This window comes from Astatotilapia calliptera, chromosome 9, assembly GCF_900246225.1.
Source record: "Astatotilapia calliptera chromosome 9, fAstCal1.2, whole genome shotgun sequence".
Classification (NCBI taxonomy): Eukaryota; Metazoa; Chordata; class Actinopteri; order Cichliformes; family Cichlidae; genus Astatotilapia; species Astatotilapia calliptera.
Window position 1 is genome coordinate 19,438,398 of NC_039310.1, and position 19,688 is coordinate 19,458,085.

Sequence of the window (19,688 nt, forward strand, 5' to 3'; positions counted from 1 at the left end):
AAGTTTGATGTTTACATTTAAGGTGAATCACAGCAGCTCAGAACAGGATGCAGTAGTTCATCCAGTGACACGCTCAAAAGCACAGTTCAGTTATGAAAATAACTGAAGAACAGATTACACTGCATGATGTGAGACCCATCCGGCGCTCTGTTTTTATTAACTGCAGTGTATTTTCATCAGCTTGAAACTAAACAGCTGGAAGTGCAAGTATATCATCTGTTCTAATGAGGAGCACATTGCAGTGTCACTTTAAGTGGGCTGCATTAATGCATTCGTAGCTCTATAATTAGCAAGATACAATTTTGCAAAACAGGTTATTCAGCAGTGACTGCGGAAGCCACCGCTAAGCTGATTTGATTTTCTGCCTCACCTGTAAGGGGCTGTTAAGGAGGAAGGAGAGGGAGGGGAGGATGGGGTGATTGGATAGGAGGCAGGGACGTAGTAGAGTCACATAAATGTTTTCCTTGAGCAGAAGATGGTGTGATTTCAAATAAATAAATTTAAAAAAAAACTCCAAGAGTCCCTCTGGCTGTAAACAGCTGCATATTTCAGGGTTAGTGATAGACCACACTTACTCTGCTCGAGCATTTTCAAGCTAATCCCAAGGATTAGGAGGAGGTAAGTGTTACCTGTAAGATGCTGAATCTTGTGCTGAAACAAACTGGATTTATTTATGATGCTATATTGTTTTCTATAAATAAATAAATAAATAAATAAATAAATAAATAAATGTGGGGGTGATGTTGCTGACCATGGTGCTGAAACCACAATTTTTATATGGGTACACCTATTATCAGTCACTGTAGGGACTGCTGGTCTTTTTATAGCTAAGGCATTGCTCAGACGACTTCTAATGTATTTCTCGATAGCTTGATGTCAGTCTCATTCACAGCCTGACATTATAAAATCTGACGGGAGCACCTTTCTCTGTTCACCTACAGCTCTATTATTTTTTCGCAGGCAATCACCATTAAGAAGAAAAGCTGTTTTGTATCCGAATGGAAGCATCACCAATAGACTCTTAAGTGACAGATGGCCGGCTAAACAGCCTCGCAGTGTTCTGGTGCTGACTGTGATGATTTAATTAAATTAATCATTTTCTCAGGCCATTTTCGCGGGACAAATGAAGTTTCCCAGTGGGTATTCCACAAAGCCCAGTCGAGAGAAACTCGATTACAAGTTGTACACAGCCGCGATCCTGCGCACAAATTGGATCTGAATTACATTCCGCGAAATATGGATTAATCAAGATGGTGTGGGTTAGAGGAAATGCCACGGGAGTGGTGGTGGCACGAATATCATCCATCATAAAGCAGCATGAGCCGTGTCTCCTCAAGCCACATCTGATCCCTGCAGAGTAAGACTAATTAGCGAGAGGGAATGTTTTCTGAGCAGGATGAAAACTCTGACGGGCCCGAGACGTCGTCTCCTCGCGCACCACGCGCATCTCAAAATAAAGCGCTTCCCTCGTAAAAACACGCGCGCGCGCACGTCTCTCGCACGCCCGGAAAGCCAGTGCTTATCATTTGAGTGCACTCAGTTCCCCCTCCAGACCACCAGTGTGGTTCATTCCAGCGCCTCTGTATCCTCAGTGCGAGGTGTGCTTCTGCTGTCATCCGCACTGAGCGAGGCGGTTCAATCACTCCTCTGACAGAGCAGCAAAGTGAAATACGATGGAGAGCGAGCAGAGCTGGTCTTGTGCTGGACGCGTATCTGGCAACGGGGTGAGTTAACAATGAATTGATACGAATCATTGGCCGCCCAGTGTTTTTTTTTTCCCCTTTCTTATTTTCTAACAAGCAACGGGGCTATAATTTCTTTTTACACTGGAGTTCAAAAGTGGGGACGCGTTTTGTGAGGTGGTGTGTAACAAGTGTCTTTGGCTTGATTACCGTCTGCAAGCAGAGACGAGCGCAGATAGGAAACCTCACGGGACAAGTGATCTCCACTGAGATGAGATTTCTGACTATTAAAATGGTAAAGTTTGATTGTTTTTGTCAAATTGCCGTAAATTTCACAGAACCACATAAAGAGTTGTAAAGATCATGTGATCCGAGGATTTGGAAAACAGGAGACCCACAGAGAAAGAGAGATTAGACTGGTATGAAATCATGGTAGAGGTGCTGAACGCACAAGAGATTTAGAGGTTTGCTTTATGCTGCCTTGCGCTTTTATTATCACTCAAGTCAGAGGACACATCTACATAGCTCCCCTCCATACACCTCCAAATGTCAGCTCCGAGATTCCCCATGGGGAAAATTGTATAACAAATGAATATACAACAGTTTCAGAGTGGCGAGCTTAACACAACGAGTATGTCATCCACACTCTTGCAGATTTAATCAAAAGGCTGTGGAAGTGCTTTTGGACACAAAGATGAAAATGAAAATAACAAAACAAATTCCTTTCTTACCCAACTCTGTTTCTGGAGTAATCCAGGGAATATATTGTTTAAAATTGCAAGCTGATTGCAGTAGTATTAAAAAAAACACATATAATCAGAAGCAGCATAAATAAAGGGAAAGCAAAACTCTTTCCCTTTTACAGCAGGAGGTCAGAAATAAGTGCAACAGTAAAAAGCAATCATAGCAAACGTATAAAAGGCATTCTCCTATTTTTGCTGCCCCCAATCAAATAAAGGAATGGCTTCTTGATTGCTGCAGTATTGGCTGCAGTGTGGTTATCCTTCAAAAGAGTCTGAAGTTCAGAAACAGATTTCAAATGCAGATAGATTTGTTCATTTGAACTGCATTATCTTTCGCAGGTCTGTCAGAATCATGAAAATTCGTCACGGTTATAAATATCATTTCTCTTTGGTCCTCCTACCACAAAGTACGCTGTGTACAGATCTTCTCAGACAGATCTTTTCTCAAGTAAAATCCCCAAAAGGATGGCAAGCAAATATGCTCAGTGAACCAGCTGGCACAAGTATTAAGACAACATCTGACCTGAACTGACATTTTCCCAACACAGCTGTGTGGAATAACATTAAAAACGAGATCTATTCAGCTCTCATGCTTTGATTTTGCCATCTTAGACTTTTCTGCCAGTGTCTCACTCTTCGCTCTTCTCCCATATGCTTACACATACAATTTGTTGTCTTTTTTATTCTTTCTGCCATGTGCCTCAGACTTTGAGTGAGTGACAGCCGTCTTTTGAGACACCTGGCCTGTGATGTCCCTGGAGAAACTGCAGCATTGCTTTGCCAAATGCCGCATGTTTTGATTGCCTCTTCCTTTCATAACAGTTGTCCAATTTCATGGCTATTAGGCTTGTTAATAGGAGCGGGGAGAAGAGAGAGCACAGAGCCCATTGGTGTGCTTGAGGTGGAACCTTTGATTAGAGGGGATGGATTGTGATGCTAAGAGACGGTGTCACATGTCACTTATGTATAGAAACTGATAGAGACGTGGCCGGTGTTGTTATTACCCATCGGGCCTTACTCATAAAGCCCAGTGATTGATAAAAGGTAACTCAATCTGACACGGTCCCTTGGGTGTAGAAGCATGAATGAAGCATTTCACAGAGTTTATTTTAGTTGCCCTTCTTGGTTGGTTGTACTACAGGGAAAAAAAGGTAGAATTTGGGCAAACTTTAGCTTATTTATCATATTGATTGTTTCATAATATAGCCAAAAGTAATGCAGCCAAACAGCCAGAAAACTTTCATCCTACTCATTAAATTCTGTAATTAAAAAGAAATTAATAAAAAAAAAACCTCAGTTACAGCCAATTATTTCAGCAGTATGATGTGCATTAGTTGTGGTCATTATCGACACTTTGCTTCAAGACCTTGTAAAAAAAAAAAAAAAAAAAAACCCGAGCTAGAAGGAGAGCCATGCAAAATGAATGCTTTTATTCAATATTCCACATCACAGGTACAAATCTGCTTTAAATGGCTCCGGTACACTGGGTCAAGCTCAGAAACTGTGATCTGTGCTTTTAAAAAGCTTGGGAGGATTCCCGAAAGACAGAATAAGTCATAGGAATATGCTAAAGCAGGAAGAGTAATTTAAACTGTGAATGTATAAATAAGGACTCACGATTAATGACTAAAATTAACATTGCTAAATTAGGTTTGTCTGAATATGTGTCCCAAAACACGATGCATGAAATCATTATTGCCCCGAGAGATGCTGCTAAAAATGAGGCTCCTGTGAGTCAGATGTGTATTGGCTATCATACCAGAGTCCTGTGGATAAACAAACCAGTAAAGATTTTTAATGTTAGGCAAATGTGTTTGTATATTTTTCAAGTTTGTTGGTAATGTGGCCATTTATCGAACTTTTTCTCTGGTGAGGGTGTTGGTCTCTTCAGAGTGTTTACAGTAGTTGCCAGCTGTACAGATCAATACTTTACAAACAGCCAGCTGTCAGAGTTGAAGTGGCTGGTGTTTTAGGATTCATTGTTTCTGCACTGTTGAAAATTGTGTAGAGCAGCTCGCCGAGCCTCTCCTGTGAATCTATTGATAGAGCTGGCATGTCAAATCTTTTCATTCCGAGCTTGAAACTGAGACAGTTGTATGGTAATGCGGAGGGTCTCTCAACCACACAGTCTCGTTCAAAGTGAAACAGATTCCCCTTCCTGCGACAACAGAAAGCACACAGCTCCGCAATGCTTAACGGTGGGATCTCTCAATTAAAAATGAGATCTTCCCAAATGAGTCTGCAACAAAGACTTCACTTAAAACTGTCCATTGTGCAACAGGCCTCACTCTGATGGAAATCAAAGGACAGCAGTGGGATGATAAAACTGAATATTTATGGCCTTTTCCTGAACCAGAGATGTCCCCGAGTACTTTTGAGCCTTTTTAACAGCAGATGAAATTGCACTTGAAAGTTGTAGGCAGGTTGCTCGACAACTGAAATGAGGAGCTCAAGTGCCTTTTACTATTGTGAACAAATCACTGAACTACCTCTTTGGTCAATGACACATAGGTGCAGACTGGTGCATTTGCACACTCGTGCAAACCCAGAAGTAAAAGCTACTAATTATTTGAGCACTGCATCTTTAACCTTTAGTGTGTAGGGCACCGTTAAGGTTTAAATCTGTGTCTTTTGCTCTCACCCTGCTGCAGAATGCATGAGCTGTCTGCAGATGCTGTCGCTGAATCGTCTTTGGCTGCAGGGCTGTGAGCAGCTACCATGACGTACCCTAACACCAGCACGCTCACAGTCAACTTCACTGGAGCTTTGGACGGCCATGACTCCGGAGGAAACATCTACCGCCCCTTTTCTGTCTTCAGCGTTCTCACTCTCACTTTACTGGCGATGCTGGTGGTGGCCACCTTCGTGTGGAACTTGCTGGTGCTGGTCACCATCCTGAGGGTGAGAACGTTTCACCGAGTGCCCCACAACCTGGTGGCTTCGATGGCCATCTCAGATGTGATGGTGGCTGCTCTGGTCATGCCCCTAAGCCTTGTCCACGAGCTGAACGGCAGACTGTGGAAACTGGGGCGGGTCCTGTGCCAGGTGTGGATCTCATTCGACGTGCTCTGCTGTACAGCCAGCATCTGGAACGTGACGGCCATTGCGCTGGACCGCTACTGGTCCATCACCAGGCACCTGCAGTACACACTCAAGACACGCAAAAAGATCTCCAATGTGATGATAGCGCTCACTTGGCTACTGTCCTCTATCATCTCCTTGTCACCGCTCTTCGGCTGGGGAGAGACTTACTCAGAGGGAATGAAGTGCCAGGTGAGCCAGGAGCCTTCCTACACCATTTTCTCCACCTTTGGGGCGTTTTACCTCCCTCTTTGTGTGGTTCTCTTTGTTTATTGGAAGATCTACAAGGCTGCCAAATTTCGGATTGGCTCCCGCAAGTCCAACACAATCACACCCATGGCTGAGGTAATTACTTTAATTTTATATAATAACTCCTCACGTAGGTTACAGTATCACCGCTCTCCCTTTCCTTCATCAACCAGCTATTGCCTCTGACCTGCAAATATGGATTGCTGTGCGGTTATTTTTTATATTGGCTGATAAATTACTCTGATGTGATCAGGGAAACATAAGTATCCGGTGTGTGAGCATAAAGCCATCCTGCTCATCACCATCAGACTGTTAATGTGCGTAGGAAGAAGGTAGAAAACTATAAATACTACCTCCGGCATCTTTCATGAAACATGCATCTGGCTTTGGTGTTATTATAATCAGCAGATACAAAAGGTCTCTCCATTAAGCAAACATTTAATCAGGGAAGTTTTCTTTTCACTTGGGTTTACAACACATCAGTGATAGATTACGCTACTTTTACAGTCTTACAAAAACAATCCTTTTCCTTAAACTATGAAAGGCTACTTATAAAGTCATTTAGCATCCAGGGATTCTCAGGCTTTAGCAAGCAGCCACAGAAGTAAAAACAAAAACAAAAAAATGCAAAGTGTTGGGATTTTATTTATCTCATTTATTAATTTCATTTATTTAATGTCCATAATTTTCCCAATTCCTCAAGATACACATTTGTTATGCAAGCGTGACAAAATTATTAACTCTTGGTCAAGGTGGGCCGATCACCCAGTAAATTATCCACATCTGTTATTGCTTTGATGAACATTCGTGTCAAGTTTCATTACACAGACAATCATTCATCCAGCTATAGCAATTATACAACGCGGAATATGTTTAATTTGTGATTTTTGTTTTCCACAGACATATCCACCACTGGTTACGTTTTATGTCGCTCAGTATTTCGTCAAAGTTTGCTCTAATCATTTCCAAGCATACACCGAGCCCTCCAGTGTGCCTGCACCGATGTATGATGTGAGCAAGTGGCATCAGCATCCAAGATAATAAACTTCCTACACTGATCCATTAAAAACACCCACTCACACACATACATAAACACACAATGCACCAGAAATAGAGTTCACTGAGGTAAGATTCCTGACCTAGTTGCACAGATAACTTGAGAATGCCAAAAGCCTCAAGAAAATGGCTTGAATGACTCCACAAATCCTAATGCATCAGTCTTTTGGACTGTGTTCAAGCTTTCAGTAAAAATTTACTGTCAAACTGTGTTGACAGCATTTTATATTTTAGCCCAAACATAAAATAACTGCACAAACATTAGCTGTAAGCCAGCTTCTTGTCCCTGTGCACTCACGAAACAGATTCTAAACTAATACGCTGATATTTACCTCATGCAATCGCTTAAACTTACCTAAGGATTAATCATTGGATTAAACGCTTAAAAACGTGAACTTTTTACACATCTTAGACTCATTCACCTGCTGTATATAAAGGCATACTTGCAGTTATATAAGTGCCCATTTTAGCAGCTGCATCTTTTACTATTATATTGAACCATTTCTTAAATTATAAGCCCCCATGCCAGCGGCAATATGCTTTTAACTCCTGGCCTCTGCTGTAAAAGGATTTGCTTCGTCTATCTCATCCGTTATATTGTACAGTGACCTGTATTGATTCAACTAAATTTACTCCAGAGAGTAAAAGTTCCTGTACCGGAGTGCAGGTTCTTGCTTAAATGTTGTACAGGACACAACAGTGTAGACTGTTGTCCTTTCTGCTTTTCTTCCAACACATTTCGACAGATAGTTTGTCTTTATAAATGCTGCGACCTGAACTTAACCGGATGAACAAGAAATAACGTCGGCCTTGAGATCCACCAGGCGACAGTAAGAGAGGAGAAAGTCAGAGGATAAATGTTGACATTTCTCTTCCTGGCTGTGCTTGTGTTTGCAAAATGGAGAAAATGGGCTTCTGGAAACTGCAGATTAAAACACAGCTCTGGCTTTAGATTCTCAGTGTGTGTGTGTGTGTGTGTGTGTGTGCGCGCGTGGAATGAAAGAATAAGCTTTGGCTTGTTGATCAACCAGCTGATCCACACATCATTTCCCCACCAGCCTAATATCCATCTTCTGCTGAGCAGCCTCAACATTTTCACTTCCACATTTGCTTATCTCTGACCTGCATTGTAGAAGACATTGCTTTGCTTATTTAAGAGCTAATCAGATTTCCCAGATTGATTAATAATTCGATGGGTTAAGTGATTTATTTCCTGATTGGCTGTCTCCTAGGTAAAGGAGGAGACACAGCAGCCCCAGATGGTGTTTACTGTGCGCCACGCCACCGTGACCTTCCAGACAGACGGGGACACGTGGCGCGAGCAGAAGGAGAAGAAGGCTGCGCTGATGGTAGGCATTCTGATTGGCGTGTTTGTGCTCTGCTGGATCCCCTTCTTCATCACCGAGCTCATCGTCCCGCTGTGTTCCTGCGACATCCCACCTATCTGGAAGAGCATCTTCTTGTGGCTGGGCTACTCCAACTCCTTCTTTAACCCACTTATATACACCGCATTTAATAAGAACTACAACAATGCCCTGAGGAACCTCTTTTCCAGGCAGCGATAAGCCGTTCTGCAAGCTTGGCCGACACGCTACACCAGCATCTGCTCCACAGTGTTAGCCTACTTCTCATGACGAATCTGTGTCGGCTACTCCATCACTATCAGGTGGATGGTAGCCTAACACTGTATATAACAGTCACCATAATGGGCTGTAGACTAATGTTTTGAAGCCGGGAGTTCAGTGTTTTGGTGACTGCAAGTATGGTTTTTGGAAACCAGAAGTGGCAGAAGTGTTGGATGGGACTCCTGAACCCCAGGACGCTATGCAAGCAGTGCCCAAAACCGTACCCAGCATTATTGTCTATTTTTGCTATAAATGGGACCACAATTTTCAAAATGAACACCATGCTGCTTTGGAGAGGATTTAAAAATAGCATTAGAGACCAAGAACTCAGTAGCCAAATGTTTACTGAGCCTGTATCTCAAGTGTACATTGGGTGGGGGTGGGTGGGTTCTCATGGAGTGCTGTACAGTCTGACTACTTGCCACAACCAGAGAAGTTGTTCGCTGCTGGCCAGTAGGAAAGATGCAGGTTTAAGGAATTCAAACACTATGAGAGCGCATTTAGACACAGTTCTCACAGCCACGAATGGCACCATGGGCCAAAAGTGTCATCATCAGTGCTGGCTCACCCTTTGGTGTTGTTTCAGCTGTTCGAGTACCTCTGGGTTTTTCTAACCAGGTGCCGCAGCCAGGGTCAAGACACAAATCAATCTTTTAGCAGCATTTTAATGATATATAAGTACAGAAGCTTGGCGATTCACAGATTTTACAGAGGGAGGCTTCTTTGCTTCTGGTTTTGACATCTCCTCTTATACCAGCACTGCAGTGGAGGTTCTCTCTGAAGGCCGACACCTGTTGTTCAGGAGGACACTGTGGCGAGTACTTGTGCCCTCAGCACTTATATAAGGGCCCAATTATACCTGCCAAATTGGTCGCTTTGTGTACTGACAGAAATCGCACACCCGCATCCGTTTACGCTTGCCATATGACGATTTTGCGGCAATGGAAAAACACTAAAGGTTACGGCGAGCATACTGGGTCCATAGATGGTAAGGAGCTGTAGCGGCATCACTCTTTTTGTGCAAAGAGACCAATCTGGCGAGCATAAATTAGCCATAAAAACCCAGAGGTCCCATCTATTTTTATGTAGTCTATAATGATAACCAGAAACTGTGTTTGTAAGAAAAAAGAAAGAAAAGTCTTTCAGTTTTTTTTGGTCTGTCTATTAGAGAAAGTAACCTCACAGCTGGACTGAGCTAATATGTCCGCAAGAAGGAAAATAAATTGGTTGTGCTGCGGCGGCAGCAGCAGGTACGGCGCTGTCTACATGTTAGCTTTCTCCCGCCTCGCTCATTTCAAGCTTGTTAACGAGAAATGCGTGTTAACGTGCTTGTCAACAATTTCATCATGTGTGAGCCTGCTGAGATTAAAAAGTAGAGCTGGAATAAAATTTCAGAAAAGTCGGGTAGAGCTGAGCGAGCTGAACTTCATAAATGATAAATTGAGAACCAGCTGGGGAATTTGTGCTGTAACACATCAAAATACTCATCGTCAGTAACATCTCAAGCAAAGGATTTTATCTAATTATAGAAAAGATGGGTTGTAGTACACAACCCTCTAGGAAAACTGTTGAAAAACCGTCTACCTTTTAGCTAGATACACGCTGTGGTATCACATAAAATTCATTCAGACATGCTTGCTGATAAATGTGCATTCTGTCCTCTAGTGCTGACGAGCTACACACTAATATTTCTTGCACTTTGTCTACACACTAGTGAGGGTTTAATGAAAGCGGAGAAAAATAGCCACACAAGACATTATTTTCATTTGTTTGAATAAATCCTTTGTTGAGAAGCTGCAGCCACAAATGATCACATCTTACTCCTATTCCAATAACAGATGGATACAAAAGATCTTTTGACTGTTGCAAAGCCGCTCAAAGCATTATCACAATAATAGATTCCAACACGTCAGTCGGAATTGAATTGAGCTATAAAAATAGGGGCGTTAAACTTGATTATACTGTAGTATGAGGGTTACAGGAGTAAGAAAACCTGTCAAGTGACCAACGTCCATGAACAGCTCAAAAAAAACAGACACAAAACACAGAGATGATAGAGCTGATTTTAGTGTTTTCCATTTTTAGATCTTTTTGTATCACTCCCCTGTTTTCCTGCATAAATTACTTTCTACATAATCATTCCCCACTGTGGAATCGGTTAATGAACCTTTACTTTTTGTGAAATAGACTGTGTTGTGAGGAATCAAATATGAGAAATGGATTTTCAATACAAAAAAACAAAACAAAATGCCCTACAGTATTATGCAAATTCTTCAGCTGCCCCACAGTTTTTTAAAAGAATTTGTTAGGAAATGTCAGAAATGGGTGCAGTGAATTATTGAGATGTGCAAACATAAATGAAAATACAGTATTTAATGCGAAATCTGAGTTAATTCTAATGATCTTGAAAGTCAATATTTGGCTTGAATGCACAACCTGAACTCTCTTGGGAAACTTTTCATTTCTTCAGGAATAGTTTTCCAGGTTTCCTGAAAGCTCTTTTTTAGATGTTGGCTGCCTTGTCTTCTATATTTCCTCAAGATGATCCCACGCTGCTTCAGTAATGCTGAGGTCTGTGGAGATCGATCAATGACCAGAGGAACACGGATCAATGATCCGTGTTCCTCTTTGTGTTTTTCTGTCTGAGTTATACTGCACTGTCAGTGTGTTTCAGTTCAATTCAATTGTATTTCTGTATCAAATCACCACAACAGTTGCTCCAAAGAGCTTTAATGTTTGAGATCATTGTCGTGCTGAAAGAAGCCAGACATTGTCCAGATAATTATGCATCGTGGCTCAAAATATTTTCCGTTTTCATAATTCCACCAGTTTGGTCTGGATCGACAACAACACTGACTGAAATCAAGCACTAAGCCATGACAGCTCCTCCACAGTTTTACAGATGGCTGTAGATGCTCATCATTGTACATTTCTCCTGACCTCTGAAGATAACTTGAACCAAAAATTTCAAATCTGAATCATTACTAAAACCTGCTGCCACTGATTTTCAGTCCAGTTCTGGTGCACTATGGCAGACCTGAACCTTTTCCCCCTGTTTCCCTTCCTTAAGAATGGCTTCTTGTTAGCCACACTTCCGCTAAGATCATTTCAGTGAAGAGTAGATGGATTCACTGAACGGCCAGATGCATCTCTCGGGTCAGGTCTTTGCTGGATTTGTTCCTTATTTCTTAACAGCATGACTTTAACATACTGTTCATCTGCTTTCAATATTTTTTTTAGGCCTGACACTTATTTAGTCCTCCACTTTGTCAGTTTCCTCAAATTGTTTAAGGACACAAAGCACACTGTATATACACCAATATCTGCCAAGGTTTCAGCTAAGAATCACATCATTTGTGCAAAAATACTATTTTCTACCTGTCAGACTGTTATTTTGGGCATAATTCATGGATTCAGCAAAAGAAAAGGAAACATGATTGACAGTTTTTGCAACAGGCTGCTAGTAACAAAGTGCCTAAAGACACCTTTTAAATTTGGTTCTTTGCTAATTCGTCTGCTATCTGTAGATACAACACTGGTTCTTCCCTTGAGCTAGGTGCCTTTTTTATGCTTGAATTATTCATAGGTCAGTGTTCAGTGGCTTGATGAAAAGCAAACAAACAAAACACATTCTTCTGAAACTTGCACTGGACTGAACTGAACATGAGTGAAAAAACAGCCAATGGCCAAAGAAAAAACTTTGAAAGATCTTCAGATAGCCTGAAGAACTATCTCAGTTATTCGCAAGACCACTTTAAAAAACTGCAGCAACGTCTATCTCCTTGGAAGCAAAATATAAAGAAATAAGGGTGGCTGAAGACTTTTGCACAGTACTGGAGAACATCTTTAAGGTTTCTTGCACCATTGCCATAAAATGTTCACTTTTTTACCCTGTTTAATCTGATGTGGTAAGATGATAAAGTGCAAAAAAAACCAAACAAAAAAAAACAGCTGACAATATTTTGTGATGAATAAAGAAAATGCATGAAGAAAAATGCTGATTGTTATTACATTCGTTGTGATATTCTTTGGTAAATATCATCCTTTGGGATTCTTTCATCGATTAACTTCATGCTAATCAATAAAAGTGCTCTCTAGATTCTTCACCCCTCCTTTTTCTTTTCTTTGTGTGTGTTATGACCCAGCTCAGGAAATGCAAAGTGGCCCTGTTTACCATCTGTTCCGTGTGTCCTATTCAGAAAAAGAATTAAAAAAAAACAAACCTTCATGTTCAACCGTGTCAGCCTTTTTTTCATATGCGCATGCTCTGCTGCACACAAGTCTTGGATGATAAAATTAACAATAAACAAACAAACACTCCGTTTGAGATAAAGCAAGTCAAGTTCACAACTTCTGTTTAATTTATGAAAGTAACAGCTGTAGAGGCTGAGCCACGAGGCACACTGCTAGGTATTTGTTAACTGTTGGCATGCACTTGCCTGGAATAATGCATAAAGCGAGCTGGGGAAAAGAAAATATCATTAAGAAAGAATTTTGCAGCATTTTAGTTTTGGTAAGAATTCAATCATTGCCAAGCCATTGGGGTCATTTTATAAAACAGGCACTGGCATGTCTTTAACTCTCTATGGAGCCACTGCCAGCATGCATATTTGAGCGCCAGCAGAGAGCCTGCTGCTGTTCAAAGGAGCATATTCATCCGTGTCCAAGGAAGACAGCATACATGAAAATGTGGCCTGCCTAAACTGACTTAGGATTAGAACCTCTGGCAAGGCAAACCTGTGCTTTAGCTACTGAATTTTGCAGTAATAGTTGCAGCAAGCCCCTTCGTGACACGTGGACAGTGATTAAATGTACTCTCCAACCACAGCAAAGCAATATATATATATATAAAATTATATGGAAAAATGGTTGGAGCTTGCAACCAACACCTATTTATTATATTACAGCTATTTTATGTATATGTGCAAGCTTTTAGAGCTTTTTTTTTTTTTCAAATTTGCTATTTCCACTGTAATATATGTGTCTACCAGTAAAGAAGCTTGTCCCTAGTTTGCCACCACAGCCTAAGGTAACAATAGACCAGACCTGAGGTAATGGGTGAACTGCATGTGGTGTGGCTCGCAGCGTAGAGTGACCAGATAGGACGAGATGTCCTATACTGCCATGACTCTCTTATCTCAACAACAAATTGGACTCAGTCTCTTCTTTTCTGAGGCAAAGTTGACTCTGTGACTGTGTTTTTGTTCCACTTGTTATCTCGTGGCAGGTCAGTTTCATCCAAATGGAAACTGCACAGCAGGACTGCGGAGAAGAAAATCCTGGTGAGGGAGGGAGAGAGCACATGTACGTATGTGTGACCGGGATGACATCACATTCGCTTTCTCGCCCTCCGCTTCACCCTTTTGCTTGCTTTTAATTCAGGTTCTGGGGGCAAAAACAGAAGTGACTGTGGGAGAATGAAGAAATTGGAAATTCTGAAATACTCCAGAGGAGGTACAAGCTGATAAATCTTTTTTCGCCTCAAGCCACAAAAGGGATGGACACTGCTTACTGCATTTTTTACATTTTTTTTTTTAAGCTTTCTTTGCTTTCTTTTTTTATATTCCATTACATGAACTCTGGTGATGCACGGTGTTGGACCAAAAAGAAAAAAAAATGTTAAGGAATTTTTAATCAGCTTTTGATGCAATATGAAAAACTCAGCGGTATAAATTAATAATTATGGGTTTGTAGATTTTGTTTATTTGACAGCACAAATTTCTATGAAAATTTGACCCCAAAGGCAGGAAAAAAGCATCATCTCGTGGTTATATTACATTGCCAAGCAGTCAAGTTGCACTTTATATCAATATCTGCCAGGCTTACACAGTAAGCTGAGTATGTTGCAAATACTCAAAAGACATTAAATCAAACAAATTAAGTGTGTTTATGTCTGACCAGTAAAAATGATTATGATAGAACACAAATCTGTGTACAGTTTCCAGATGAGCACCCAAGTCAGTAAATATGAAATATTGTCACAATCTTCCCTTCTGTCCTTGAGTTGTGCCAGTGAATAATAGAAAAAGTCTTTTTTGCAGAAGGTATTGTGCTCACCAGGGATGGAGAAATGGTGGGACGTGGGATGTGGGACAGACAGGAAAAATAAAGTATCTCGGCATGTCTGCCACCACTGGGGAGGCAAAAATAAATAATACAAACACAGAAATGTACAAAAGTGAAAACAGGACTGCTAATACAATTTTTGCCTGGTATTCACTGCCCGGTTCTACTCCAGTCAAACCTGTAGATGGCTACACTGCCTGTGCCTTCAACTGCTGAATTAGTCAAGTTTGGGGAGCTTTTCGTGCCCTTGCCAAACTTAGTGTTCAAGTCTCGTGGTGCTCTTTAGGTATGAATCATGGGCCCTGACCAAATTTGAGAACAACAAACTGGATAGAGCCTGCACTCGCATGCTTCGTGCCACCCTAAACCACCTACATGCACCTCTGTCATGGCCTGAAGATCTCAAGCATCATCCTCAAGCATCATCTTGCTCTTGTTGGCCATGTGATGCATAAAGATAAGATGGCTGTGATACCATTAGGATGTGATGGTATCACTGCGATGATTTACATGCAATCTGTAGAATGAGACTATATGCGGGTAACAAAACATGCAACTCATTCATTCAAGCAACTACGTTACCAAGGATACCAAAGTTACATAATTTATGCACAAAATTTCAGGATAAACTGTCTAATGAATATTTAAACATTTCTGGCTGTACTGCCGTGGCTGCCCAACCAGCCAACATGCTGGCATCACTTTAACAATAAAGTGCGCCCTCAGTTTTAAACAGCCAGCTCATAATGAAGCTGGTATTTTATTGTCAAGTATATGGGATGTGAATGTAAAATGCTTTGGTAAAGACTTAAAGGGAAAAGATTAGGAACCTGAAAGAAAACGCTGCCAAGAAATCTTGTGCACTGACTCATCTGTCTTTTGTCTAAACACAAGTAATGTCCTCAACGTCATCTCCGACTAAGAACTGATGGATTTTTGGGGCTTCTTTTTGTCTCTGACCTCTTTCACTCATACACAATAATAACAATCTCTGCAAGGCCATGAATAGTTAATACACTATAAAGCAGATACTGCCGAGCTACAGTGCCACTGATGAGTTTTGACAAGACTGTGACATTTAAATATTTTTACTTCCTTCTCTTCATTGTTCTGCTAAGTCTTTTTAAGTGGTACTGCATCCTCTTCTCATAATGTCCTCCATTATGAGCCAACTTCAGTTCTTTCAAAACCTCCTTTTCATGTAGCATCACGGCAATAAGATGATTTTTTTTAATTGAGCTGAGGTGGAATAAAAAGAACAAAAAAAAATATAGCTGTATACATTTTGTGTTGTTTGGTTGTCTGCATTTTAATTTAACACCCGACTGGGCTTGGTTCAACCGATGCATACATGGAGATAGAGAGACCTTTGAGAGGACTTGAATGTAAAAGAGACATTTTGCAGGCTGATGAGTCTAAATGCTGGCTCCCGATGAGATTAGGCAGGTGGTGTTGTTATTTCGAGATTGCTTGAACTCACTACCAGACTAATTCAGGGGGGTGATTGCTCAGAGTGGGTAAATGGCAAGATGTGGGGAGTCTCAGTGTGTGTTCATCAGGGAGGCAGACACAGACATATATATTTATGCATACAAACACAGATGAGGAGTGGTTGCGTCGCTGATATTCAATCATTCCACTGCAGGAGATCGAAGGCAGAAGCAGGTGATTCCCTGATTCTTCAGCGCTTCATCAGTTCACAAACGATAAACCTAAACGCCCTCATGCTCTGTTGCTATGGCACCAAGGCTCAAAGAAAGCTCAGTACATATCTGTGAAGATTCCCAGTCAGTAGGTTATATAGTGCTAAGTCAAAGAAAGGCATGTGGTAATGTTTGTTTCTTCACCAAGAAAGTCCTGAAACATGCCCAACAAGTCTGCTCTCCTTTAACTTGCCACTTCCAATTTCCCTGTATAAAACACAAACAGGAAGAACAGAAACCATCTGCTGGTTACATTTCTGAATTTGTGCACATTTCCACCTCTGCAAGCATGTGTTTTGTGCAGTCTACTCGGGTTTGATTCAGAGCTGAAATCCTTGGCAAAGTTTTTTATAAAACAATCCCAGAAACAGCCTGAGTGAAGGCACTTCTCTTGGCAAGCGAGCCATTCTGAAACTGGAATCAAGGAGGAGGGGGACGTCATTTGGCACAAGTGCGTGGCACTTTGGTAAAGAACAGAATGTATTGTCATTCCTTCTGCCCTCCCTCTCAATCAGTTCAGAGGATGTTTGCAGGCGCCTCTTTGAAGTCTGATGATGTGCATGTTGGCGCTTTTATCATTACTCACATTATATGCACTGAGTGTGTGAGCTTCTGGTTTTGAATTCCCTTGAAGAAGCATTACAATATGAATGAGATCAATTGCACAGGAACAGACTGTGGTTGATTACCCACGGCTGATGATCAGGACAAGGGTGGAAGCAGCGTGACCAGGAGCTCCAGTGGCTTTTGTGTGTGTGTGCGCGCATGTGTGTGTGACTTGCTTAGGATTTTACTGAGAAAATCCTCCCAGGTGTGTACTCTAACAAGGATTCAGTGCTGCATTAGGAGCCATGCTGACCCAACCTCTGCTGGAACAAGCGGAGCCTGCATTACAGCTCATATGTTAGCACCACGAGCCCCAGGGGAAAACAGCCTTTGTTTTGCATTCCATTGTTTCAATGCATTCATATTCAGGGGAGCTTATAGCACAGTGACACATATTGAAATTGACTGCATGGCGCCAAACACCATATTCCTTCATTTGAAACCCTCTGAAGACATATTTATGGTCTTTTACAGAGATGAGCATCATTAGAAGCTGCAACATTTTCCCCAGGTTGTTGCTATGGTATTTTGCAGAACAGATATATTTGTACAAGCTTAACTGGAGCCTTTTTTCTAAGATTAAAGATTCATTTTAATTATCGCTGTGCAGCATGAGGTTATAAGCTTAAATGAGTAAATTTAGTTTCCTTAGTTAACTTAAGAAGTGTTCCTGAATTTTCTCTGACAGTGTTTATCTGCTCTACCTCAGCTCCACTGATGTAAACAGCGATGTGTAAAATTTGCCTCCTTTATTTTTTTTTTCCAGTATGCAAGCTGCAATAACATCAGTACATCCTTGTTTTATAAATGGTAATCCCATTTCTGAATCCAGCATAATTTCCTTTTCCACAAACGCTATTTTCATCTCCATTTTATTCATTTGTCTATCCTTAGCCACATCCACAAGATTCAGAAATATCTATGTGGCATTTTCATTAGTCCGACAAATTGTGCATTGCTGAAAGGCCTGCAGTGGAAAGTGTTTCTGGACAGCTGATTGCCTCTTAGTTTCCATTTGTGCTGTGGCTGTTTTTGAGAGGTTCGCACAGCCCAAGGAAATGTTAAATTAGCATATTGCTGCTGTTTAGTAAGGAGCACATTATAACTAAATTGTGTCAAATGCAATGGCAGATTCGAACATAATCTTTCATTGCTCAATAAAATCTCTAAAGCTCAACAAAGGTTTATCTGGAAAGAAGCTTTTTTTTGTGCTACTGTCAGAAATGGCAAGAAACGTGTTGATTTCAGTCTTGGTGTCTCCTCAAACAGACTGCTGGAACACAAGGAACAATGCAACAGTTCATTATGTGTCAGTGTCAGATGACTTCTTGCTCCACTGTCTCCCATAGTTTGTGTTTTTTGTGCTTGTCATTGGTGGTCTCTTTATTTTTCTTCTTCTTTCCTTCAACCTCTGATGGCACCCTTATAGAGCTCTCTGCTCTGATGAAAAGGGAGTTCTTCCTCCCGACTGTCGCCAAGTGCATCATAGAGGAGTCACTCTCTCTCCAGGGTCTATACTTATATATAAATGTAAATGAAACTGAATAGATTCAAAGTGACTTGAACATCAAAGCACAAAGAGAGTGCTGTATCTTAACAGTCTGGAGGGGATAGTAAGCAAAGGGGATACTAAGTGCTGTTTGATGTTCAGCTACACACCAGGCAAAATGACTCATTTTTTGTTACTGAGAGAGTATGCAACACTAGCTTTCCATGAGCATACAAAGAAATTAAAACACCCACATGAGACCAATAAACAGAGCACAAGAAGAGAAATGTATGACAATCCTGACAACCCTCTCTGCCCTGTTTTCTCTATCGAAAGATATAACTATATAAAAAGGGTCGTTTGTTGGCCATCTTGGCTTTTAATGGGCAACACTACAGCTCAAAAAATAATAATTCTCATTTGCTTTTTGTTACAGGTACACAGAAGAGCCAGAGGGCATCAGTCACTGCCCTACAGTGTCAAATACGCAAGACTGCAACAGAAACAAACTCTCTATTGCCTCTGAAGGACCACAATTTTGAAACTATCTGATACATATCTTTACACAGACACAAAAAAGATTACGGCCATAAGTGGCCACAAGTGAAAAACATATCTTAAGAGATATTGGCAACTAAAACAGCAGGACCGGAGAAAGTGAGCAAAGATCTTTGCCACAGCAGGCGATACAACTTAACCTAACAAAAAGTATGAGCCATATAGGCAGTTTTCCAGGCAGCTGAGCACACACATCTCCACAAATATACTGGCTGTTCGACTGACTCAGGCTGGTTGACTATTGTAACCACGTCTCCCAAGCCTACTATGTGCAGTCACCCAGAAGGGGCTATTACTTTGTAAGAGCCCTGTTTTATGAATGCTTATGTGTACAAGTTAATAAAAGCAGTAAAAACTGGAACACGTCTACAATATATATGCTAATTTAACATTTCCTTGGGCTGTGTAAAACTTCCATATTACCATACCTGGTAATTGCTTAATAAAAGCTAAGGGATTTGGGCTGATCAACACCTCACTGTGATGTCATAATAATATATCGCAACCTGCTGTGAATTATTTCTTAACATTTGCTGGCAAACTTTAAGAAAATTTGTGTTTAGACTGTTGTCTACCATGGTCTTGTGCTTTTCATAGCCACAGCTGGTCCACGCCAACTCCACTTTCCACAGCCCACTTCTCACTTAAAATGTACTCTTGGGCTTCAGCACTTAGCAACATGTTCACTCTACTAACCCAGGAAAGCTGAATATCCCCTAAATTACAGAAGAACAAATAAAGAGGTGAACTTAAAATGTAGTGCATATTCTGCACAGGAAACCACCAATTGTTGCGCTCTTCAGATATGACCATGAAAAATGGTTTGAGTA

At 41.1% G+C, this 19,688-nt stretch overlaps 1 protein-coding gene across 2 annotated transcripts; it reads left to right on the plus strand.

The window, feature by feature from the left end:
• Positions 1–713: 713 nt before the first annotated feature.
• htr5ab (5-hydroxytryptamine (serotonin) receptor 5A, genome duplicate b) lies at positions 714–19,199 on the plus strand. 2 transcript variants are annotated; one of them, XM_026179776.1, is made up of 3 exons: positions 714–1,724; positions 5,077–5,851; positions 8,044–12,231. In XM_026179776.1, exons 2-3 carry the CDS (start codon positions 5,144–5,146, stop codon positions 8,374–8,376), a joined length of 1,041 nt encoding a protein of 346 aa, XP_026035561.1. In that variant the 5' UTR covers positions 714–1,724; positions 5,077–5,143; the 3' UTR covers positions 8,377–12,231. The 2 variants fall into 2 exon arrangements, with proteins under 2 accessions (XP_026035561.1, XP_026035562.1); XM_026179777.1 differs by lacking the exon at positions 714–1,724 and adding an exon at positions 13,664–19,199 and having other exon boundaries at positions 3,823–5,851; positions 8,044–8,160.
• The last annotated feature ends 489 nt before the right edge of the window (positions 19,200–19,688 follow it).